The sequence below is a fragment of the Mauremys reevesii genome, linkage group 13 (assembly GCF_016161935.1).
Source record: "Mauremys reevesii isolate NIE-2019 linkage group 13, ASM1616193v1, whole genome shotgun sequence".
Lineage (NCBI taxonomy): Eukaryota > Metazoa > Chordata > Testudines > Geoemydidae > Mauremys > Mauremys reevesii.
Genome location: NC_052635.1, coordinates 36487432 through 36507338, shown reverse-complemented (window position 1 = coordinate 36507338; position 19907 = coordinate 36487432). Strand labels below are relative to the sequence as shown.

Below are 19907 nucleotides of genomic sequence, written 5' to 3'. Positions count from 1 at the left end.
GTTTTTTCCCCATCCACTGGAGCAGCAGCCAAGTTTACCCTCTTCCCCCATGGCCAATCCTAGAGCCATCTGTGCACTGGGTAAGTACCTGGCATGGCTTCAGGAAAGCAGATAGTTGATTTAAATTGCAGCTGCTTGGAAAAACCCTACAGGGGCAATACAGCAGCCCAGGGTGCTGGGGTGGTGAGGGAACAGATATAGTGATGCAGCTGCAGTGGATCTATCACCACATGGCTTCTTTGGGCATGAGGCTACTGCAACAGTGACTATGGAAGAACTCTGATGCCGTCCTATAGTCTGAGATGCATTCCTTCCCTAGCACTGCTAAGATGCCCACAACCCAGGAACTTTCCTCATTTGGGTTTAGGATTAGGCCCTTAATTATGTGCAGTTATCTCAGATGTTTCTTCAAATTATTTACCTCTCGCTTTACTGACCAGCCCATTTTTGCCTCGTTTCTTTTTCTAAGATGTGCAGTGTCTTGTGAGATATCACCCTTTGGAACAGAACTAGTATCCTACCCGTAGACTGGAAGTCAGTAGAGTGGGAAGCAGTTATAAGTCTAGCTCCCACTGGCAACAAGAGCTTGTATTTGGAAGGTTGTGCTGATGACCACGCTTTGTAATGTAGGCCAAAGGCATCTGCCTCTTCAGGGTTCTGCTCGGGCATTATAGCATTTGTGGTTTGTATGCAGGGTTCCTGGTGCAGAAACGGGTCTAGGCAGCTAAATCTATAGCCCAGTGAGCACTCGCTTTTCAAAAGCAGGACAACTACTGTCAACATTTCATGTGTAATGACATATCAGACTCAAATTACCTGATAAAACTGGGAAAGTCAGTGTTATTTTGTTGATTCCCTACTCATGTAGGAGCAAATTACCAAGTCTGGGAACATGACCAAATAGCATGTAAATAATTGTGATTGGAACTAATGATTATTAGCAATTAGTAGTTTGAAGCATTTTAAAAAGCCTCAGATTTTCAAAGGCACAAACAACAGTTACGTGCTTAGCTTCCATTCATGCCTTTGAATCATAGGGCCTCATTCTGAGTGGTCCTGCTTGGAGTTCCAGGTGCTCAGCACCTGTCAGGATTATGCTCCTGTTGCAGGGTGTATTTTAAGCTTCCTTGGTTAGTCTCCGAGATATATGTATAACTAGGCTCATGCAACAGAAAAGAAATGAAATCTTCGCTTTATGGAGAGGCCGGGGGAGCGGCTGTGCAATTTGCGGCTGTGAACCCGATTGTGCTCTAAATGAGGAAGCACTTCAGCAGAGAGCACTGAGAGAAGAAAAGGAAAAACAAAAGCAAACCAGAGAGCTTAAAAATCTAGTAAGATAATTAAACTCTAATTAAATGCTAGGTTCTCACTTCAAGCAATGGATTATGCAATTTAAGCAATTTTCCACAAGGATTTGACAGTCACGTGTTGCAAAGGAAAAGCAACTTTGGATTGATTTTGTTTCACTCTGTAAACAAGTAAATTGAATAATCCATTGGAGAAACAGATGTTATAAATAACCAAGCCCCAAATAAAGCTAAATGAAATTTATTTTATATATTGCTGCTCTAGCTGAGCCCCCGTTTCAATCAATCCTTATCATCGAACTGCAAAAGGTTGGCAGAGATCTGCCACCCCAGAACTTCAGTCTCAGAAATATTTGTTGCTTGGGAGTCTTATCTGGAGAAAAGAAATATATGAAACTAGAGACATAGGATGTTTTTTAGGGAAGAAAAGGACTTGCCCCTGTTACAATTAAACATCTCGCTCTTGCTGCAGATTTTTCTTGACATCCTTTAGACAGGTTGCCAAGAAACACCTTTGTATAGATTATAAGCGTGTCGGGGGGAAAGAGTTAACACTAAGAGAAAATTGATATATATTTTTTTAAATGTGCAGTTAGCACACAGGAAAAGAATTGGCTTGACAGTCCTTCAAACTGAAATCCTGCTGGGCCTTCTGAACATTCACTGTCTGGATAGTAGCAGCCACCTCGTCCGAACCATCAATGGGCACCATCCCTAGCCTGGAGGGACCACCTCTACAGTGAGAGCATAGTACAGTATCCATGCTAATTCATTCATTGCCAACAAAGGAGCGATTTTGGTAGTGGATTTATGTAATAACATTGAAAAATAGACTGAGACTCTTAGTGAGAGCAGTGCAGCCTTGCCTGGAAATAGTGGGCCTTATTGAATGGGGTGTTGGACTGGGATCCAAAGGATTCTGTCCTCATATCTGCCACTGCCCTGCTGTGTGGCCTTGCAGTAAGGTCACTCCACCTCCCCGTGCCTCACTTTCCCTATCTGTAAGATGGAGATAGTGGTACTTCCCGCCTTTGTAAGAGGATTTGAGATCTATGGGTGAAAAATGCTGCATAAAAATCTATGTATTAATATTATTACACCAATTTCATTTAGGCTGCTGAACATCAATCAGATGTTGACAGCTATCAGTACACAGCCAGGTTCCAATGAGTTTCAGACAGCCGGAGGGGAGGGCAGATGTACTTTCAGAGAACTTAAAGCCTGAAATTATGGTTAGATCATCTAATGATTGATTTTATAAACTTCTTAATCACTGTGGTATCTAGACTCTAGTACCACACTAAGGGTTGCATGTAGGGGATCAAGACATTACCAGTCCCATGACAGAATTCATAGGGTAGGTATTTGTTCAAGTCTTTATGGCAAAATATCACATCCTTCCACGGCTAAGGTTGAGTCTCTTGTGTTAGCTGCCACTCTGCACCCCAGAAGTCTGTATTTCAGGGTGAAGCGATCCCTGTTGTTATGATGGCCCTGACTCTTCATTCTGCTGGATCTACACTTGGCATAGGAGCAGGACAGGGAAATCAGAGGCAGCTTTGCAGAGCCCCAATACTGAGACCACCTTCTCAGAGCTACTTTTATTTGCCCTTGGCTACCTGTGGTCTCACGATATCCTGACAGCAGGGTATAACTAGAGCACAGCAATGCTTTGGCCACATCCATTTTGCTAGTAGCTGCAAGATCGGGTGGTGTAGAGCCATCATGCCGGCTATGTTAGGGTTATTCTTTAGAGGCCAGATTCATCACCTTTAAGAGCCCTTTTATACCTCCAGAGGGTCACAGTAAGTCTATTAACATAACAGAAAATCTGTCCCATAGTTGCTAACACTAGGAAATACTTTAGGATAAAGGATACTGTATGCATGCTCTGTTTTATGGTTATCAGTGGGAGATCTGTGTCTGGAACAAAAACATGATTTGGCCTTTTATTTAAAGCGCATGAGGTGTACTTCGTCCTTATTCTGTGCCAGGAAATCCAAGGGAAAGAGGACTATGGACACTTTGACATATCCTAGCAAAGTTCTCTCACTGCAGCACATCGCTCCAAGGTGGGATGCTTCTGTATGAGGAAGAGAGCCATAAATCTACTTGCAGTACCCTTGGCCTCAAGACACTAGAAAATAACATTATTAATACTAAATGTAGATGGCATTTTATCTAACTAAATTATAACTAAAAATAGAGCTCATGCATCATTAATGCCATAAGGCTTTCATCAGAGTCATTACATGTTTATGGAAAAATGAGGTGTTTATGCAGATATTAACTCACTTTTATAGATAGTATATTTTACAGAGGACATGTCTTCATCACAAAGGCTTTTGTAAATCATTGTGATTTGCATAAGTTTTATCTCACTATGTAAAATGAAGAATTCTTTGTTCAGGGAAAGAGAACTTTTCTTAACAAGTGAATTTCTTAGTTTAACAACTCATTGACCTCCTCTACAATGCTTTTTATCCAAGGATCAAAACACTTTATAGGCACTATTAAAGCCTACTACTTCCCCATTTCTGATGGCTATAAAGGACATAGATGGTGCAGCCAGCCCTGGGTGGAGTATGGAAGCCTTTTAACAGATCACAGCACAACACAAACGTTTAGGATAGGAAGGGAAGAAGAGCATATGCAGTAGAAATGTGAAGGGAAAGTCAGGTAATTACTTAAGTAAAAATGTGGCCAGAATGCACTTCCACTCTTACAGAAAGTACCATGGGATCTATAATTAGCACAAGTAATTAGTGTCTGTTTTACATCTAATCTGAAAGGCAACATGTCCAATAGCACGGCCTTCCTTAGATATGTATGTGGCCCTCCTTACTGTAGTGTCTGTGCACCTCACAGTTGTTAACAGGTTTTTTAGCTTCACAACACCGACGTGAGGTAGGGAAGGGCTAATCCCCTTAAAAAGAGGAGGAAACAAGTTTAAGTGACTTACCCAAAATTATACAGGAAGTCTGTGGCTGAGCTGAGAATTTAATCCAGGTTGTCCACTGGCCTATCCTTACTCTAACACCTTGCTGGAGCATTGCTTCAGAGTTAGAGGGAGAAAGGAAACCTGCTGAATACCACTCCCATTTACTTCAGCACCTTTCTGGGATGTCTCCTGTCCAAGGGCAGTCATCCGCCTGGCCTTGTTTAGCATGAGAAATCTGACTGAAATCAAGCAGCAGCAATGCGCAACCTGTGGGCTGCGAGCTCTAAGGGCACAACGCGTCTCTTCCCATTTCATGATTTCAGTGGAAATGGATCTGCTCAGTTCCTGCTGTGAAGTGCTGTAGAACCCATTGCTTCCAGGTGTGGGAGACTCAGTTGAGTCCCCCACAGGAGTCCACCATTCCAGGGTTACCAAAGGTCTCCCCCCCCCCCAACCAAAAAAAAAAAAAGAGGTGGGGGGAGAAAACAAAACCTGAAGTTAGCCCACAGCAGGCCTCCTTTCTTTCCAGGAGCTTTTTGCAAGCCATGGTCCAAATCTACACCCACAGGTGAGTTACTAGGAAGCCTTCCAAAGCAATCATTCAGAATCCAGACCACCTGCCACTCAAGGAGCTCAGACAGGCAGCAGTTGCACTAGCAGTCCTTGTTCTCTGCCACACTTTCCTTTGGGAACAGAGAACTGAAAGTCCATTCCCTCCCTGGCTTGCTGCTAACTGAGTTGGGTGTCCCCTCTTTTAAGCCTTTCTTCCAGGCCTGGAATGCCTTGCAGGTGTAATAGGGTGAGCCCATAACAGTTCCTTAATCATCACCTGGCAGGTGCAGGGTTTGTACACTCTACCACAAGGGATCACAATGATTGAGAGCCCTTAGTATCCAGAATGTTTTAGTAGCTAAGGAATCTGCAGCATGTCTTGTCAATAGTGCTAAGGTTGCAGTACAGGTGGGACAGAGAAGATATGTGGGACCTGCCACAGGGCTCTATCTTGCACCTTTGAAGTCAGTGGGAGCAATGACATTGATGTCCGTAGACACATAATCAAGCCTTTAATAGCTGCATTGCAACTGAGGAATTTTTGTACATCTGCAAGAGGCACAAATTTGAATCTTCATCTCTACCTCTTATCTCAGCATCAGAGGAAAGAAATGCCCTCAAAGACAGCAAATTCTGTTTCAGTGGAGCTGGGGATGACTCCAGCAGTGAGTCAATAGATTCTCTTTTGCCAGCTGGAGCATTATCTGTGGTTAAGGAGGAAGTCTGGACTGTATGTGAAGGAAAATCAGGATGTTGATAGGGACCAGGAATGGGTTAATTGGGGAGGGGAGAAGAAAACCTCCTTCAAGCAAGCCATGGAGCCTCACACTGTGTTACAATAGCCACCTGGGAGAAATATGCTGCAGCTGTGTGCAGTTAGACAGTCCTCAAGCTAGATGGGAAGGAGCTGAAATGCAGACAGACAGGGCCAGTGTTCATTTACATGCTTTGATTTTCATAAATGTTGCAAGCAGCAGGAGAAATGTGTATAATTTAGGTTCTTCCCCAATTACACCAACCCTCCCTTTTTCATGTTGTGAATCGTCCCTCAGTGACAGAGAGAGATGCCAAGCTGCTTGCTGCTGTTTCACAGACAGAACAATCCCCCATTCTGTGAGATTCAAGAAGAGTCAGCAGCACACCTTTGTTTAAATCCTACTCCAGCCTGATCACCATCTGTGTAAGTGGTGGACGTATAGCACACCGGAACTAATTTTGAATCCAGAGTTTTCATTTCTGCAAAGGGGAATTGTAGGTCTCCAATCCATTTACACTTTTATTGTGTTTCTCTATAAGGTTTCACTGCAGAGATTTCTTTTAGAATAAACCAAATGTTTCACTTTGTTGCTGTTGCTATGCAAGCAACATGAAAGATAAAGAGTAGAGGCCTGATATGGCAGAAATGGTGGAAGTTGTCGTAAGAAAGATAAAGAAGAAAAAGGATAGGATAGTTTTACTTTATTAGCTATAAACCCCCGTTTAGCCAGAGAGCAAAGAATAGGGCAGATACTGTTAAAGTAACTCAAGTTGTTCACTTTTTCTATCACATGGAAACAGTGACACTTAGTGGCGAAGGAGAGTGACACAAATCAACCCCAGTCTTTAACAGGGAATTCTCCCAGTTTGATTTCTGGGAAGTACAAACCAGTTGGGATAAAATAAAAACTCGGCCAACATTTCAGATAAATGGAAACTGACCTGTTCACAGTTGTTTTTCCCTCAATTGTCTTTCATCTGTGTACCTGCAGGCCCACTCATTGACACAAGTCCTGGCTAATGTCAGCAGTGGAAGAGAGATCATCTAGGAGGTTTCTGAAGTAAAGCTTGTTGATACATCCTTCTTCCAGTCTCATCAAACTCTTTGTTCCCATGCAAGTGTCAGCCTTGTTTTTGCACCGAAGAGGGTTAGAGAGTTTGGATAACCATTTGAATGCTTCCCTGCAGTGAAACCTTTGAAGATCCACCCCAACACCATCATGTGATAAAAGACCTGTCTGAACAATCCATTACACTCACTAGCCTGGTGCATTTACATTGAGCTTAACGAGTTTATGCCAACCCAGTGTCATCTGGTGTATAAGAGTCTTCTTAGTTGTAAACAGTTTCTGCTCTATCACTGAGCTTCCTTCCAGAATGAAATAAAATGAGATAGAAAAACATGTTTATAACACTTTATTATTAATATGTATAGCATTTAGGGGCCTCTCTCAGGGATTGGGTCCACAATATGTTAGGGGCTATACAGTACATACATATAACAAACAGTCCCTGCCTACAGGGATAATTCTAAGGCAAGTATGTAAATCTTCTCAGCTCATTGTTGGCTCTAAATAAGTCCTCTACTAGTAGTTTCTTTTAAACCATATGGATTAGAATTTCTCAGGCGGCAAGTCGGAGTTGAGCTAATCTCAAACATGTGAGACTTTAGTGTGATTTTGGGATGGTTTGATGGTGACAGTTTTGTTTGAAATGGCCACCTATTTCCTCTACTGCTAACACTAAGATGATTTTCTTATCTATTGTACTCATATGCCCCTGTTATCACCACATCTGAGCTCCTCGCAAATTTGAATGCATTCATCCTCATAACCCCTGTGAAGAAGGGAAGTACTGTGTATCCCCACTTTAGAGATGAGGAGTTTGGGGCCCAGAAAAAAAACACAGGTGACTTGCCCAAGGTCACAGACAGTTTGTGGAAGAGCAAGGAATTGCATCCAGGTCGCCTGACTTTCAGGCTAGGGTCCTAACCATTAGAGCAGTGGTTCCCAAACTTGTTCTGCCACTTGTGGTGGGCCAGGCCCGTTTGTTTACCTGCCACGTCCGCAGGTTCAGCCGATCACGGCTCCCACTGGCCGCAGTTTGCTGCTCCAGGCCAATGGGAGCTGCTGGAAGTGGCGCGGGCCGAGGGACGTACTGGCCCCGCTTCCCGCAGCTCCCATTAGACTGTAGCGGCGAACCACAGCCAGTGGGAGCTGCGATCAGCCGAACCTGCAGACATGGCAGGTAAACAAACCGGCCTGGCCCGCCAGGGGCTTTCCCTACACAAGCGGAGGAACATGTTTGGGAAACACTGCATTAGCCAATCCTTCCACTCAAGATTTCATTGGGCAAAATGCACCAATGCACACTAGGGAAGCTTTGATGTGTACCAGCAGTGTCCACATGGGCAGTTAGTTTGTGACACACCAATGCACCCTTGAATTTACACCCCAGTTATGTCACATTAGTCCCCCATGCAGACACACCCTAAGTACTTCAAAAATGGCTCAATGTTACGAAGAAATGCAATGAATTTTTCCTATCAAATATACTTGCTGGCAATTGGAAATTTAATGGTGAAGTGTAATATAATCAAGATAACCTATGTTAGAACTCTAATTAGAGCCATTTGTTTGGAAGCAGTTTTTCTTTATTATGTGTTTGGTGGTAATGATACAATATTCTGTAAAAACAAGAAAATGTTTCATTAGTGTTCATGGCAACGGAAGATCCATCTATACTTGTGAAAGTTAATGAATACACAGAAATATCATATCGTGACCTGTGATCTCAGTGCCTGAAGCAGTAGCATTATTATGCACTCTTCAGCATAGCAACAGGGCTCAGACACAACTATTTTGGTATTCAGATGATTTTTGTGATTATTTAGTTAATGGTAACAAGACTGGACGTTGCAAACTTGAAGAGCTACTCATGTTCTTAAATATGAACTGAAGCTGTTCGCACACCCTACACAAAACAAAAACAAAGAAACAAAGCCAAACAAAACAAAAAACCCACCACCAAAATATTAACACAATAGGCCAAATGTGAAAAAATATGGAGGTTTAGTTTTGATAAACATTGTAATTATCGGGGGGGAGGGAGAGGTTGTGTGTTTTTGTTTTTAATTCTATAAATACATAGCTTCCAAGGACATGGACAGCCAAAGTTTTGAATGTAGGTACAATTAGGGCTAGTCAAATATTCTGAGTTTTGAATTTGACTTCTCTTTAACTGAAAACAATTTTTTATGACAATTTTCAACAAGGATGGTTGTGTTTTGCAACCAGCTCTGGAGACAATGCACAAATGCCTACCCAGCCCCTATTATCTCTGCACACACAAATCATATTGGCCAATCCCACTGTATGTACAATTGCTTGATTTGCACAGCCATATATTACACTGCACATAAATGTGGGTTATCATAGTTGCACCTTGGTGGCTTTAGTGTGTGGTGTGTGTGTGTGTGTGTTATCCTGCCCCTCGTTTGCCTGCACGAAGAATGTGGTATGTATGCACGTGATTGCAAATGATGTATATTTATATATGTATCTAAAAATGATTAGTGTGCTCACAAGTTAGATACATAATTCAAGATGCAATATGGGTCTGCAGCACAACCACATACTTTCAAAATCAGGTCCATATTTCTAGTGAAAATATTTAAGCCTCATTTTTCCCCTTTGAATGTGTTAAATGTAATCTTAGAAACCCAGAAATATGCATGACTATGTAAAGAAACAGAGGACAATCAAAGCATTAGAAAGAATCATATGAAGGTCTCAAAATTACATCCTTGCTTCAGCACGGCTTCCAAACCCTTTGTTGTCGGTACTAAGTACAGCCTCGGGGCTGAAGCAATTGTCCCACTCTGAATTTACATATATAAAGAAGAAAGTCTATTCCCAGAGTCAAAAGATGAACTTCTGACATTAAAGATCACTAAATGTCTATCATTAATTTCTGGAAAGGGCAATCCTAAATGAGACAAAACAACAGAACCACATTTGGCTCTGTCTTAATACCCTGTATTCTAAAAGACAATCAAATACAGCTGAAGAGTGGTAATTTGCTTTGTATTGGCTATACTAAATATGTTCAAGGAAAATCAAATTAAAATGGTATAGGATGCCATGACTTTACTTCCAGGGATGCAGCTAGTGATTTTTTTCCTGATGTACTGGAGATCTAATTCAAGTGAAGTCTTAAAAAATTATCCCCCACTGAGTGCTGCCAAGGTCAGTGCCAGCTTGGGTTACCTGCTGTGTTGCTGCTGGTTAAGTAGTTCAGACCTGCTCATGAGCTAGAGAGACTTGCACAGTTCAGAATACTTTCTCGTTGTGATTTTGGACTGAAGTGTAATTCGCTTGGCAATTCACTTCCTCCTCATTTCCTCTCCTCTTCCAGCCCCGCATTTATACTTCCCTTTCCATGTTTTGCCCTGGAAGACTATTCCTCCGTAGTGAAAATATTCCATGCTGATAAATACATGCTGATCTCTTTCAGGGTGAGGGAGAGTGAAAGGACAGAGTCCACCACTGATCTGTCAGATCCATGTGGAACTGCAGTTTGACAAATAGCACAGCCTTACTTATGTCCAGTGATGAAGGTTACACAAAGCTCCAGGCTGCCCTTTGGAGGGCATGCATATTGGCTGTCCGCTACATGTACTCATGCTGAATATTTTTGTTCTTCTGAAGTGTTTATATATGTGCTGAATTTCTAATCACCCCAAAGTTTGGAGGGAAAGCAAGCTGGAGGGGGCAGAGTTCAAATTGGAGGATCTGGGTGGTAGAACTGTTGTCGTCTTCCTGCTCACGTCTAGCTCATGTCTGCCCCCTGTGCAGCAGGATTATACCTCTTGTTTGGGTGGCTGACCATTCTGTGTGGCAGGTGGAAGCATAGAATGGGAGAGCCACAGGCGAAATAATGCTGAGGGACCCATTACTGCATGGATCCTACTATCCTTTTTTCCGATCCCAATGGGATCCGTAAGGGCTATGGCCCAGCTATTACATTTCTAGCATTCTCAGTGCTCAATCTGGTGGATTTGCTATTCTATTTCTATACCATCTTCACTGTTGTATCAGTTAGTAAATATTTCAAAGCCCATCTGGCTGAATAATACAATATCACCCAAAGATTCATCACCATTATCAACATTACATGCAAACAGACTTCTAGGCACTTTACAATAAGACAATTAGAATTCAATTCAACACACACACACACACACACGTACACACATTTCACCCACCCCCCATAAAGCCATGGGCAATTTGGATGGGCATTCTCTCTCACTCAGCTTAACTAATGACCTCTCCAGCTGATTTGTCTGGTGATGATGCAAAAGAGAAATAACCCACCAAATTCATCCTGATCTGTTGTAATCATAGCTATACATTTAACTAACTGTTTGTGACAGATTTTTGACATTAAATGTCAGGATACAATTGAAGAGTACAAAGTATTTGAAGGGAAAGTTACTTTTAGGTCATTTTTCCCACCCTGCAGACAGTTCCACTAAAAGGGAAAAGAATCAGACCCCACTGATTTAAGGACCCTTCACTTAAAGACCAAGGTCACAGCATTTTCTGTCTTCTTTATAATTGGACTGTTCAACCATAGGTAAAGACTTACCATATCAATCACTGCATGAATGAAGGCTGAATAAAAGCATTTACTGAACTGTCACATCCATGATAAAACAACAGATGCTGTCAGCTTTAAAGGGAATACATCAATGGGACAAAACCTTAAAGATAAAGACTAGTCATAGCATGGCCTTAAGATCACTTATTTATGGTTACAGTCCATCCCAGAAATAAAAAAAAAGAATATAATCCTTGTTTACTGTCAATTAAGCTTATCTTAGTACTGAACAGTGTATCAAACAACAGAGGTGTATTGATTTCCTCCTTCATAAGTCCATGCTTCCATTCTTCCCAGCACTTCATGTCAGGCTGCTTTTCTGAAAGTCCCTATCACTCTCAGTTCTGCTAGTTTGACTTTCTAGCCGGTGGATAGTAGCCACTTACATTTCTATAGCGCCTTGCATCCTGAACAATCCCAAATTTATTAAAACAATATACAAAGAAGGGACCCAAGGCTGATTTTTTTTATTTTTTTATTTTTTTTACATGCATGTGTGGCCCTATTCGGAGTCAGACACCACGAAGAAATCAAGGCTTGAAATGGTGTGGAGACTGAACTATTTACCCACCCTTATCACAGGATTGAGGCACATTGCTAGGGAAAGTGTGGGGAAGTCTAGACTACATCTGACTGTGCTGTTTGATTTAAGAATACAGAATATGAGTCTCCTGAGCTATTAGTCCGTTTCCTTTGACCAGAATTTAATTTTAGAGAAAGGCCTAAAATGAACCCCCCAAAACATCCTTGAAAAGGTTCAAACCTATGGTCTTGGAAAAGACTAACTTGTATTTGAAAAGTTGTTCCTTTGTCAGATGTATGACTGAACCTACAGGGGATTCAATGTGAGATCAATTATTAGAGCTGGTCAGGAATTTTTTAAATGAAACTTGTGTCAGAAAATACTGATTTCTCAAAACTGAAACTTTTCAAAACATTATATCATTTCAGTGAGGAAGTTTCTCATGTCTAGGATGGAATCTCTGTTCAAAATGTACATGTGCATGTCACCAATAGCCCACTGGGAGGATGGAGACTCAGGTTCAAGTCCTTATCTTCTGGATTATTGGCTAGTCTGGGATGGGGATGTCTCCTTGGGGTTTTTCATGAAAAGCCCTGAGAAGTCTCCAGTTTGTCCTCATGTGGAACAAATTCTCAATTTATTTTTTGTGTGATATGGAATTGTTTCCTAAGCAGCCCTATAAATTATTCATTTCAGCCAAAATCAGTGAAATGGTTACTTGCTTATGTACCTCAAAACAATGTTAAGAAGAGTGGAATTAATAGGTTCCCTTAACAGCCAACCTGTTTCATTTTTTCCTTCATATCAGCATTTTTACCTTCATTACTTCAATATTAAATCTTCTTTTATTCCCCGGCATACCTTCATTTTGTTTTATTGACTTCCAGTTTAGAAGAAACATGACTTTGGCTTTATTTAAAAAAAATACATAAACACATTTTGGGCTATTCTGTAGTTTGCTTAGCTTTTGGGGGTTGAGGTGCGGGTGGGGAGAATTGTTCATTCTTCTGAGGCAACTTCCCAGAAAGTCAGCATTGAGTCTCCAATTCAGCAAAAGTACTTACGCACACGATTTATTTCAGACATATGCTTAAAATTAATGTGATTACACACTTGCTTAAAGTTAAGCATGTGCTTAAGCTTTTTTGACTCCTGAGAAAAATATGTAAATATAAAAATTAAATTCCCATAAGTGATTAAGAGGCCCAGTCATGAAGAGACATGTTGAGAAACAAAAATCAAGAGAATTACTCACCTGAGTAAACATTTGCAGAATTGTTTCCTATAATTACATGAGCCATTGCCAAATTTCCCAAGTGTGGTTACTGAAAGGCAGACACCCAAATAAAGTATCTAATTTCAAGGACCAAAATTTGAAAATGTTGGCCTATTTTTTGTTTTTGATTGAAATAAAAATATTATACTAATGTCCATCCCTTTTAATATATACAATTTTTTCTCTGTTTTCCTTTTACAAGTGAATACCGCCAGCAATTCCCACTAAATCTGACCGGACTATCTTTGTCAGCTCCACTACAGTAACATGTGTCCTGGAAATGAACACCATACGCCATACAACTGAAGTTGTAATTACCCTTGTGTACATGGCTGGGACACAAAGCGCATTTATCTCCCCATTGTGCCATTAGCATTACACATAAGCTTCACTCGCAATTGCAGACCTTGAACGTTCTTGAGTAGCGTGGGGAGGGAAGGTAACAGACCATCTCCTTTCAGCAAGCTACAGAGGGGAGTGTTTGCTGCATCTCCATAAGGCTTATGAGTCTGGGCCATTCCCAAGCCCTGCTTCACGCGCTTCTTTCTCTCCAGTTACCCTCTCCCTTCAGGGCTAGTCACATGAGAAACAAGCCCCTCCTTGCAGCAACTTACCTTCCTCACAATCAAGTTGTGCATAAAAGACTGAGATCACCCAGCTCCATCACAGCTGCACTTAAACTAGATCAACACCATGTAACCCTCAGCTGGGAGGTCATCTGCTCACAGGCAATGCTGACACTGACTCTCCTTAAAGGGTCAGCCACTTGTGACAGGTAAAAGTGATGGCATCACATTCATATCAGACTTAACACATAACTGAGCAGGCTCCACATAAATCATTTGGCATCCTTTCTCATATAGTTATTCCAAAACCAATTTTATTTTTTTTCTTCTTTAGATGAGCCTGCTCACATAATGCATGCATAGCAGGGGACTGATGTCTAAGGACCTGACCTACTCCAGTTTAATTCCAGAGTAACTCCCCTGAAGGGGGGGAAATTATTAAGCAAAAATTAATCAGGCCTTATTTATTAGTTCAACTCTGACTTCATTGAGCTTCCTTCTACTAATACTGTTCATAGGTCTTTGCTAATAAAAATGTCATTGTAGGCAGTCACCACAGCAAAATGGCATCTCCCATAAACATTCCAGCCATCTCTTTCATCCACATCTTTCTTCTGTTTCCCACTGTATTTCTTGTTGTGTCTTCAGCTCCAAAACTCTTCCTTGTTTTCATAGCTTGTACGTTCTCGAGGGCAAGGACGGTGTCTTGTATAGCACCTACCATAATGCAGACTTTGGGCTTTGTGAGTTTTGGGCATTATGATATTCTAATATTAAACATCATAATAAAATTGACTCCCAAGAATAAAAGTGTAGATAAAGGGGAGAAAATGGGTTAAATTCTGAATATTAAAGTCTATGGCAGTATTATGGTTTATTACAAAAGACCATGCTTCCTTTTAAGTATTGTAAAAGGTCATTGTTTTCCTGGAATACACGTCTAAAAGTGTTTTGTGAAAAGGTTTTATTTCACTTTACTTGAGACAGCGACATGGGTGATAAGGACTCTAGAAATTCCACAGGCAGAAAGACAGATAATCTAAACCATTTATCAGACATTTGGAATATGGGTAAAATGGGACTCAAGATCTAAACCACCCTGCTTTGGGTTTTGCAGAATCTAAACATGACCAGCACATTTCTGCAAAGCCCAAACCACCTCTTCTATCTTGCCTTGATGTTAAACACACACACATCCCCAAACTGGAGCCATTTATTTCAACATGTGAACTTTGTGGGAGTTGGTTGAATGGGACCATGATCTGAACCTACTTTGGGTTTGGATTTGCAAAAACAGCACCATCTCTAGTGGCAAAGGGAAAAAGCTTTTTACAGAAGTAATAGGTTTCAGAGAGACGGTTCTGGCTTCTGGCATTGTAAGCAGGTTGATTGCTATTTCCCCAACATGTGACTTTAGTTCTTCCAGTTTAAAAATAAATAAAATAAAAAAAATAAAAGATAAAAATCATCACACTATACTTTGAGTTAAAAAAAAAAAAAGAATGGATTTTATAGATGCCACCATCTTACATTTCACTGATACATCCCGGGAAAGAGTGCTAGTGCTTATTTCAAGGGAAATCTCATGTTCCTGTCCGTTACCAAGTTCCTCAGGCATGTATGGGTTTATTGATACTAGAGTGAACATTGCGTGAGGATGCAGGAGTGGCTTCTCGAACCTATACATTTTAGAATTGATTCTGGCTAGAGTTCAAGCTACAAGTGCCCATCATTTAGAATAAAATAAACCAGTTTTTCACCCTTGCTCCTGCTCATCGACTTATTAGCAAATTTTATTAACTATTGTTAACAGTCTGCATCGCTACACAGAGCTCCCTCATTTATGAAATATCAGAACAGTCAGAATTATCCATCTATAGGTCTCCAATTCCCCATTTAATGCCCATAAACTCAGTTAGTGCAATATAAAACACACAAAACACAACTGTTGCATGAAAAATTCTGTCCAACTTAATTAACATTCTAATATCATATCTGTGAATGCAGCACTTAAAGGAACACTGTTAAACACAGTAGCTAGAACACAACTTGTGACCTCTGTCACAAAATTACTTGGTGCTCATGGCATAAAGAGTGTGGAAGTTATCATTATGTTTCTCTAAATGAATTACAAATCCTGAAGAATGGAGATTCTTTGGGAGAGATCCAAAATAACTCAGTTTCCCACTGCTTACTCACGAGTGTCTGTTGCTTGACATTATTCTCTGAGCTGACTGCACTGCTGACACTGGCATTCACATGGAAAAGCACAACATTGGTGGAGGGAAAAGTTTTATTTTTAAACACCACAGAGTTGGAAATAAACATGGAAAAATTAAATAAACGTTGACAGTGTCCTTTTAAAAGTCTATCAGGACTCAAGGAGACTTCGCACAGGAAAAACAGATCCAATTGCTGCTTAAAACTGGCCATAATTTCTGAAAGTACTATGGTCAAAGATTAGTCTTAACCAATAATGTTAGCAACTAAAGGGTAAGAGTTACAACGAAGAGGAACCATGAGATTGCTGGCACAGCTGACATCAACACAAACACTGCAGAAACAGACTAAGTGGTATCACAGTACCCCACATCATAAGACAAATTCATATATTTGCAACATATATCTATCATATAAAAACATTCAGTAACATTTAGGGGCTGATTTCTGTCCCCTCCAGGTGTAAAATATTAAATAAACGTGTGATAGTTGGTTTGGCGTTTTTTTAAATATCTACAGAACATATTCCTTTCTTGCCAAGGTTAAAAAAAAAATTGTATTCAAGAACTTAATCCAATCCAAGCTGACTTTTTCTGTATTTCCACCTTTGTTTGCTTGCCGTCATCATTATTATCCGCTGGGCCAAGCTGTCACAAGACAGAGAGAGTTTTCAAATCCTTTACAGTCTTATCAATGCTCTGATCTGTAAGTGGGGAAAGTGTCTGTTCGATGAAGCTTCAGGGGGCTTGAAACATCTTCACCAGATCAGATGCAAGAAAAACAAGCGTAGTTACTGTACACAGCACTTTATTCTAGAACTAGCTAAAGAATGAGACATGCATTAGACTCACTTTAGTTACTTAAGGGAAAGACTGTCACTGTGCAATCTGCCACACTACCCTAGGAGCTGACCAAGAAGGGAATGTAGAGAGTCACATGTCCCTTCTGGGCTCCTTCCTTACTCCAGGAGGAAGCACTAGGCTACTGGTCTGTACATATACGTATAGGTAGAAGACTGCTTCTCTTGCCATGCTGATTCAGCTCTACTACCTGATGTGCTGTGGGAAGGAGCCAAGACTCCATCCATTCTCCACCCTCCTGTGCAGAAGGGACAAGAGTGGTCCCATAGAGGCTGTTCTCCCTTCCTTGCTGTGACCCCAACGTGTGTAGCCCATTCAGGGCACACAGGATATCACCTCACTCTCCTGTCTGAGTGTGTAGGACAAGCAGTCATTTGGCCCTAAATTAAATAAAAATGTAAACAGGGCCAAATTGAGCTGCATGTACTCAGGCTGAATAGTGCCTGACTTCAAAGGCCATCCCAGTACGATCCATGGGACTATTCCCTAGAGATGGTCAGAAAATGAAAATTCAACATTAGCAAATCAGTTTCCATTCTGAATTGGAACAGAAAGTCGTAACAGCGAAACATTTCACAAACCAACAGCATACAAAATGTTTTCATTCAACACTGCAAAACAAGATCAGGCCATTTTGTTTCCAAATGTCAATTAAAATGAAAATTTTCATATATTTTGGAAAATTCCAAAAAAAAATAATATGGAAATTGAATTATTTTTGCTTTCAAAACTTCTTCCCCACAGAAAATGTAGTTTCATAGCAATTTTACAAATATCAGCCTTCTCCACTTCTCACTTAGTAAGATACTACTCAACGTTTGTAAGGGTATTGCAACTAACTGGGCCCATGGTTAGGCCAAAGTTTATTTTATACTGTTTCCTTTCCTCTTGGTAACCTGGTGCATTCTAAGATTTTGGTGAACTAAACTGATTACATATGTTACAGGTGCTGCGTGAAAAGCAGTTCTAAATACCAAGTGACACAATAATCCTAACGGGTGTTTACTGACTGGAACACTATTCTGTGTATGACTTATTTCTGGAAGTCCCAGAGAATTTAGATCCATTAGCCAGTCCGAGCTGCGGATTTTTTCAAGGATCCTTCTCTTTAGTTTATTAAATTTAAGCAATTTTTCAAGTATAAAAATAACAGTTTGTACCAATTTTGTCTCCCTATTTATCTTATGTCAAATACATTGGTGTTAAATTATTACTTTAATAAGGGGCTTTATCATAAAATACAGTAAGAAAAATCTGCTGATTGTGGGGCAATGTTGCAAATAAACGTTTTTCTCGTTGTGTCAAAGGCTGTCATCAGCAGGTCAACTTCATAAACCCTAATTTATGGGCAAATTCAAACTGGCATTTAAGCAAAATATTGCTTTTACTCTTCATCCCTTTTTCAAAACATTTGCTGCTTTTACGTTGTGTCTGTGCCCCCTAGTGTTCAGATCATTTTCAAAGATAGTAGGGAAAATCTGCTTAGCTTTGTTTATGAGTTGGTGATAAATGAGGCAGGAAAATGAGAATGGTACACTGGCTATATCTAGGCTTGGCAGAATTGGATTTTTTAAATAAATTCAATAGATAATATCAATGATATATTAAAACTTTTTTTATTTTTGTCCATTTAAATTTTCACACTTGCGGGAAGTTATGGGGGTCAGACAATTATTTCATGACAATAGATTTTGAGATAACTATTAAAACACAATTTGTCAACATCATATGTCAAAATATACAAAATAAATATCCTTATATCAAACGCTAAAGTTCTGAAGCAGCACTTTTCTGTCTTTGCCTATCTGTAAATTTCAGTCACCATAGATGGAAATACTTTTTTGTCAATTTGTGTGTGTACAAATTGTCTGTGAAGCTGATGTTTTACTGACACCAATGACAATCTATTCCTGTCAAGCCTATGTATATCTCAGCATTGCCATCTCTTGTGATTTTTATCACAAGTCTTGCAACATATGGTAAACCCAGTTCCTGGAGTCATTTGAATGTGAGAATCTCAGCTTTCATTTAAAAAAAAATTGTACTCCTCATTACTGCAGAGAAAAAACTTGAAAACATGAACCCTAAGGCTCAAAACTAGGTAGCAAATTAAAAGAACCCCACATTTTTAAAAAAGGAAAACTCATCATTTATGCCAATCTCATGATTTTTGAGTCCTGACTTGACATTTGAACTTTTGGGGTTGGCAAGTGATATCAAAGTGCAGATATCACGGCTGCAGTGTGCTGCTTAACCAGCCCCTAAACCAGGAGTTGGCAACCTTTCAGAAGTGGTGTGCCGAGTCTTCATTTATTCACTCTAATTTAAGGTTTCGCATGCCAGTAATAAATACATTTTAACATTTTAGAAGGTCTCTTTGTAAAAGTCTATAACATATAACTAAACTATTGTTGTATGTAAAGTAAATAAGTAAAGTAAAGTAAAATGTTTAAGAAGCTTCATTTAAAATTAAATTAAAATGCAGAGCCCCCCAGGCAGGACCCAGACAGTGTGAGTGCCACTGAAAATCAGCTCGTGTGCCGCCTTCGGCACGTGTGCAATAGGTTGCCTATCCCTGCCCTAAACCATTCTGCGGAACACACTTTTACAACGTTGCTTTGTTTTACAGTCATTTAGCTCAAAGTCTGTCCACATGCTCCCTGGGACTCAATTGCAGTCAGGAGCAGTAAGGCCTTGACTTCTCCGACTATTTCTCTTTCTGGGCCAAATTGTTGCCAGCCTCCCCATTGGTAAACTTTACAAGGTTGCCAGTAGCCTGCCCCTGTGCATCACCCTGCTTGGGCGCCAGACACAACTGCTGTCCCTGAGCTCTCTGAGTGGCATGGATTTTCCCTACTGGTGCTCTCTGCAGTGTAAGCCACCCCAAGATTAGCCTATCCTTCAACACACTGAACAATTCATGTGCACCCTTCTCAGGGTTAGCGCAGCAGGTGTTTCCTCCCTGCAAGTCAGTGAGCTCAGGGAAACATTTTACCTCTGTGGTGCATGTCAGTGGTGCCTCCTCTTGGGACAGTACAACTCTACCCTACTAAGGGTTGTGCCTGGATCATAGAGCCAAGGACCCTCTCCATTGCCTCTCCAGTGTTGATATCTAGCAAAGCTATATCAATCCCTCGTAATTAACTAGATGAAACAAAGGAACTGTCCAAGTTTTATTCCAAAGTGCTCTAGAGAGAAAATCAGGCCAGAGCGGTTAACAGTTTTTGGTTCCTGCCATCCAATAA

The 19907-nt window shown here is 40.6% G+C and overlaps 1 protein-coding gene and 2 long non-coding RNA genes across 17 annotated transcripts in view; 1 reads left to right on the top strand and 2 right to left on the bottom strand.

The window, feature by feature from the left end:
* The window catches only part of LOC120380590, a 54722-nt gene extending 47303 nt beyond the window's left edge, over positions 1–7419 (top strand). The window contains exons 3-5 of one of the 4 annotated variants that reach the window (XR_005587827.1): positions 1900–2057; positions 5853–5980; positions 6549–7419. This is a non-coding gene — a long non-coding RNA (uncharacterized LOC120380590). The remainder of the gene's footprint in view (positions 1–1899; positions 2058–5852; positions 5981–6548) is intronic. The other 3 variants (XR_005587826.1, XR_005587828.1, XR_005587825.1) reach the window with 3 other exon arrangements.
* Positions 2791–4963, bottom strand: LOC120380591. Its single transcript, XR_005587829.1, has 2 exons — positions 4270–4963; positions 2791–3390 (listed from the first exon to the last, which is right to left on the bottom strand). It is a non-coding gene; the product is annotated as an uncharacterized LOC120380591 (long non-coding RNA).
* Positions 7420–15131: 7712 nt separating the features above from the next.
* DOK5 (docking protein 5) overlaps positions 15132–19907 on the bottom strand; it is a 136906-nt gene continuing 132130 nt past the window's right edge. For 11 of the 12 annotated variants that reach the window (XM_039498426.1, XM_039498418.1, XM_039498421.1 and 8 more), the window contains one exon: positions 15132–16557. In XM_039498426.1, coding sequence (XP_039354360.1) covers positions 16493–16557 — 65 coding nt within the window. In that variant the 3' untranslated portion in view covers positions 15132–16492. The remainder of the gene's footprint in view (positions 16558–19907) is intronic. The other variant, XR_005587818.1, reaches the window with a different exon arrangement.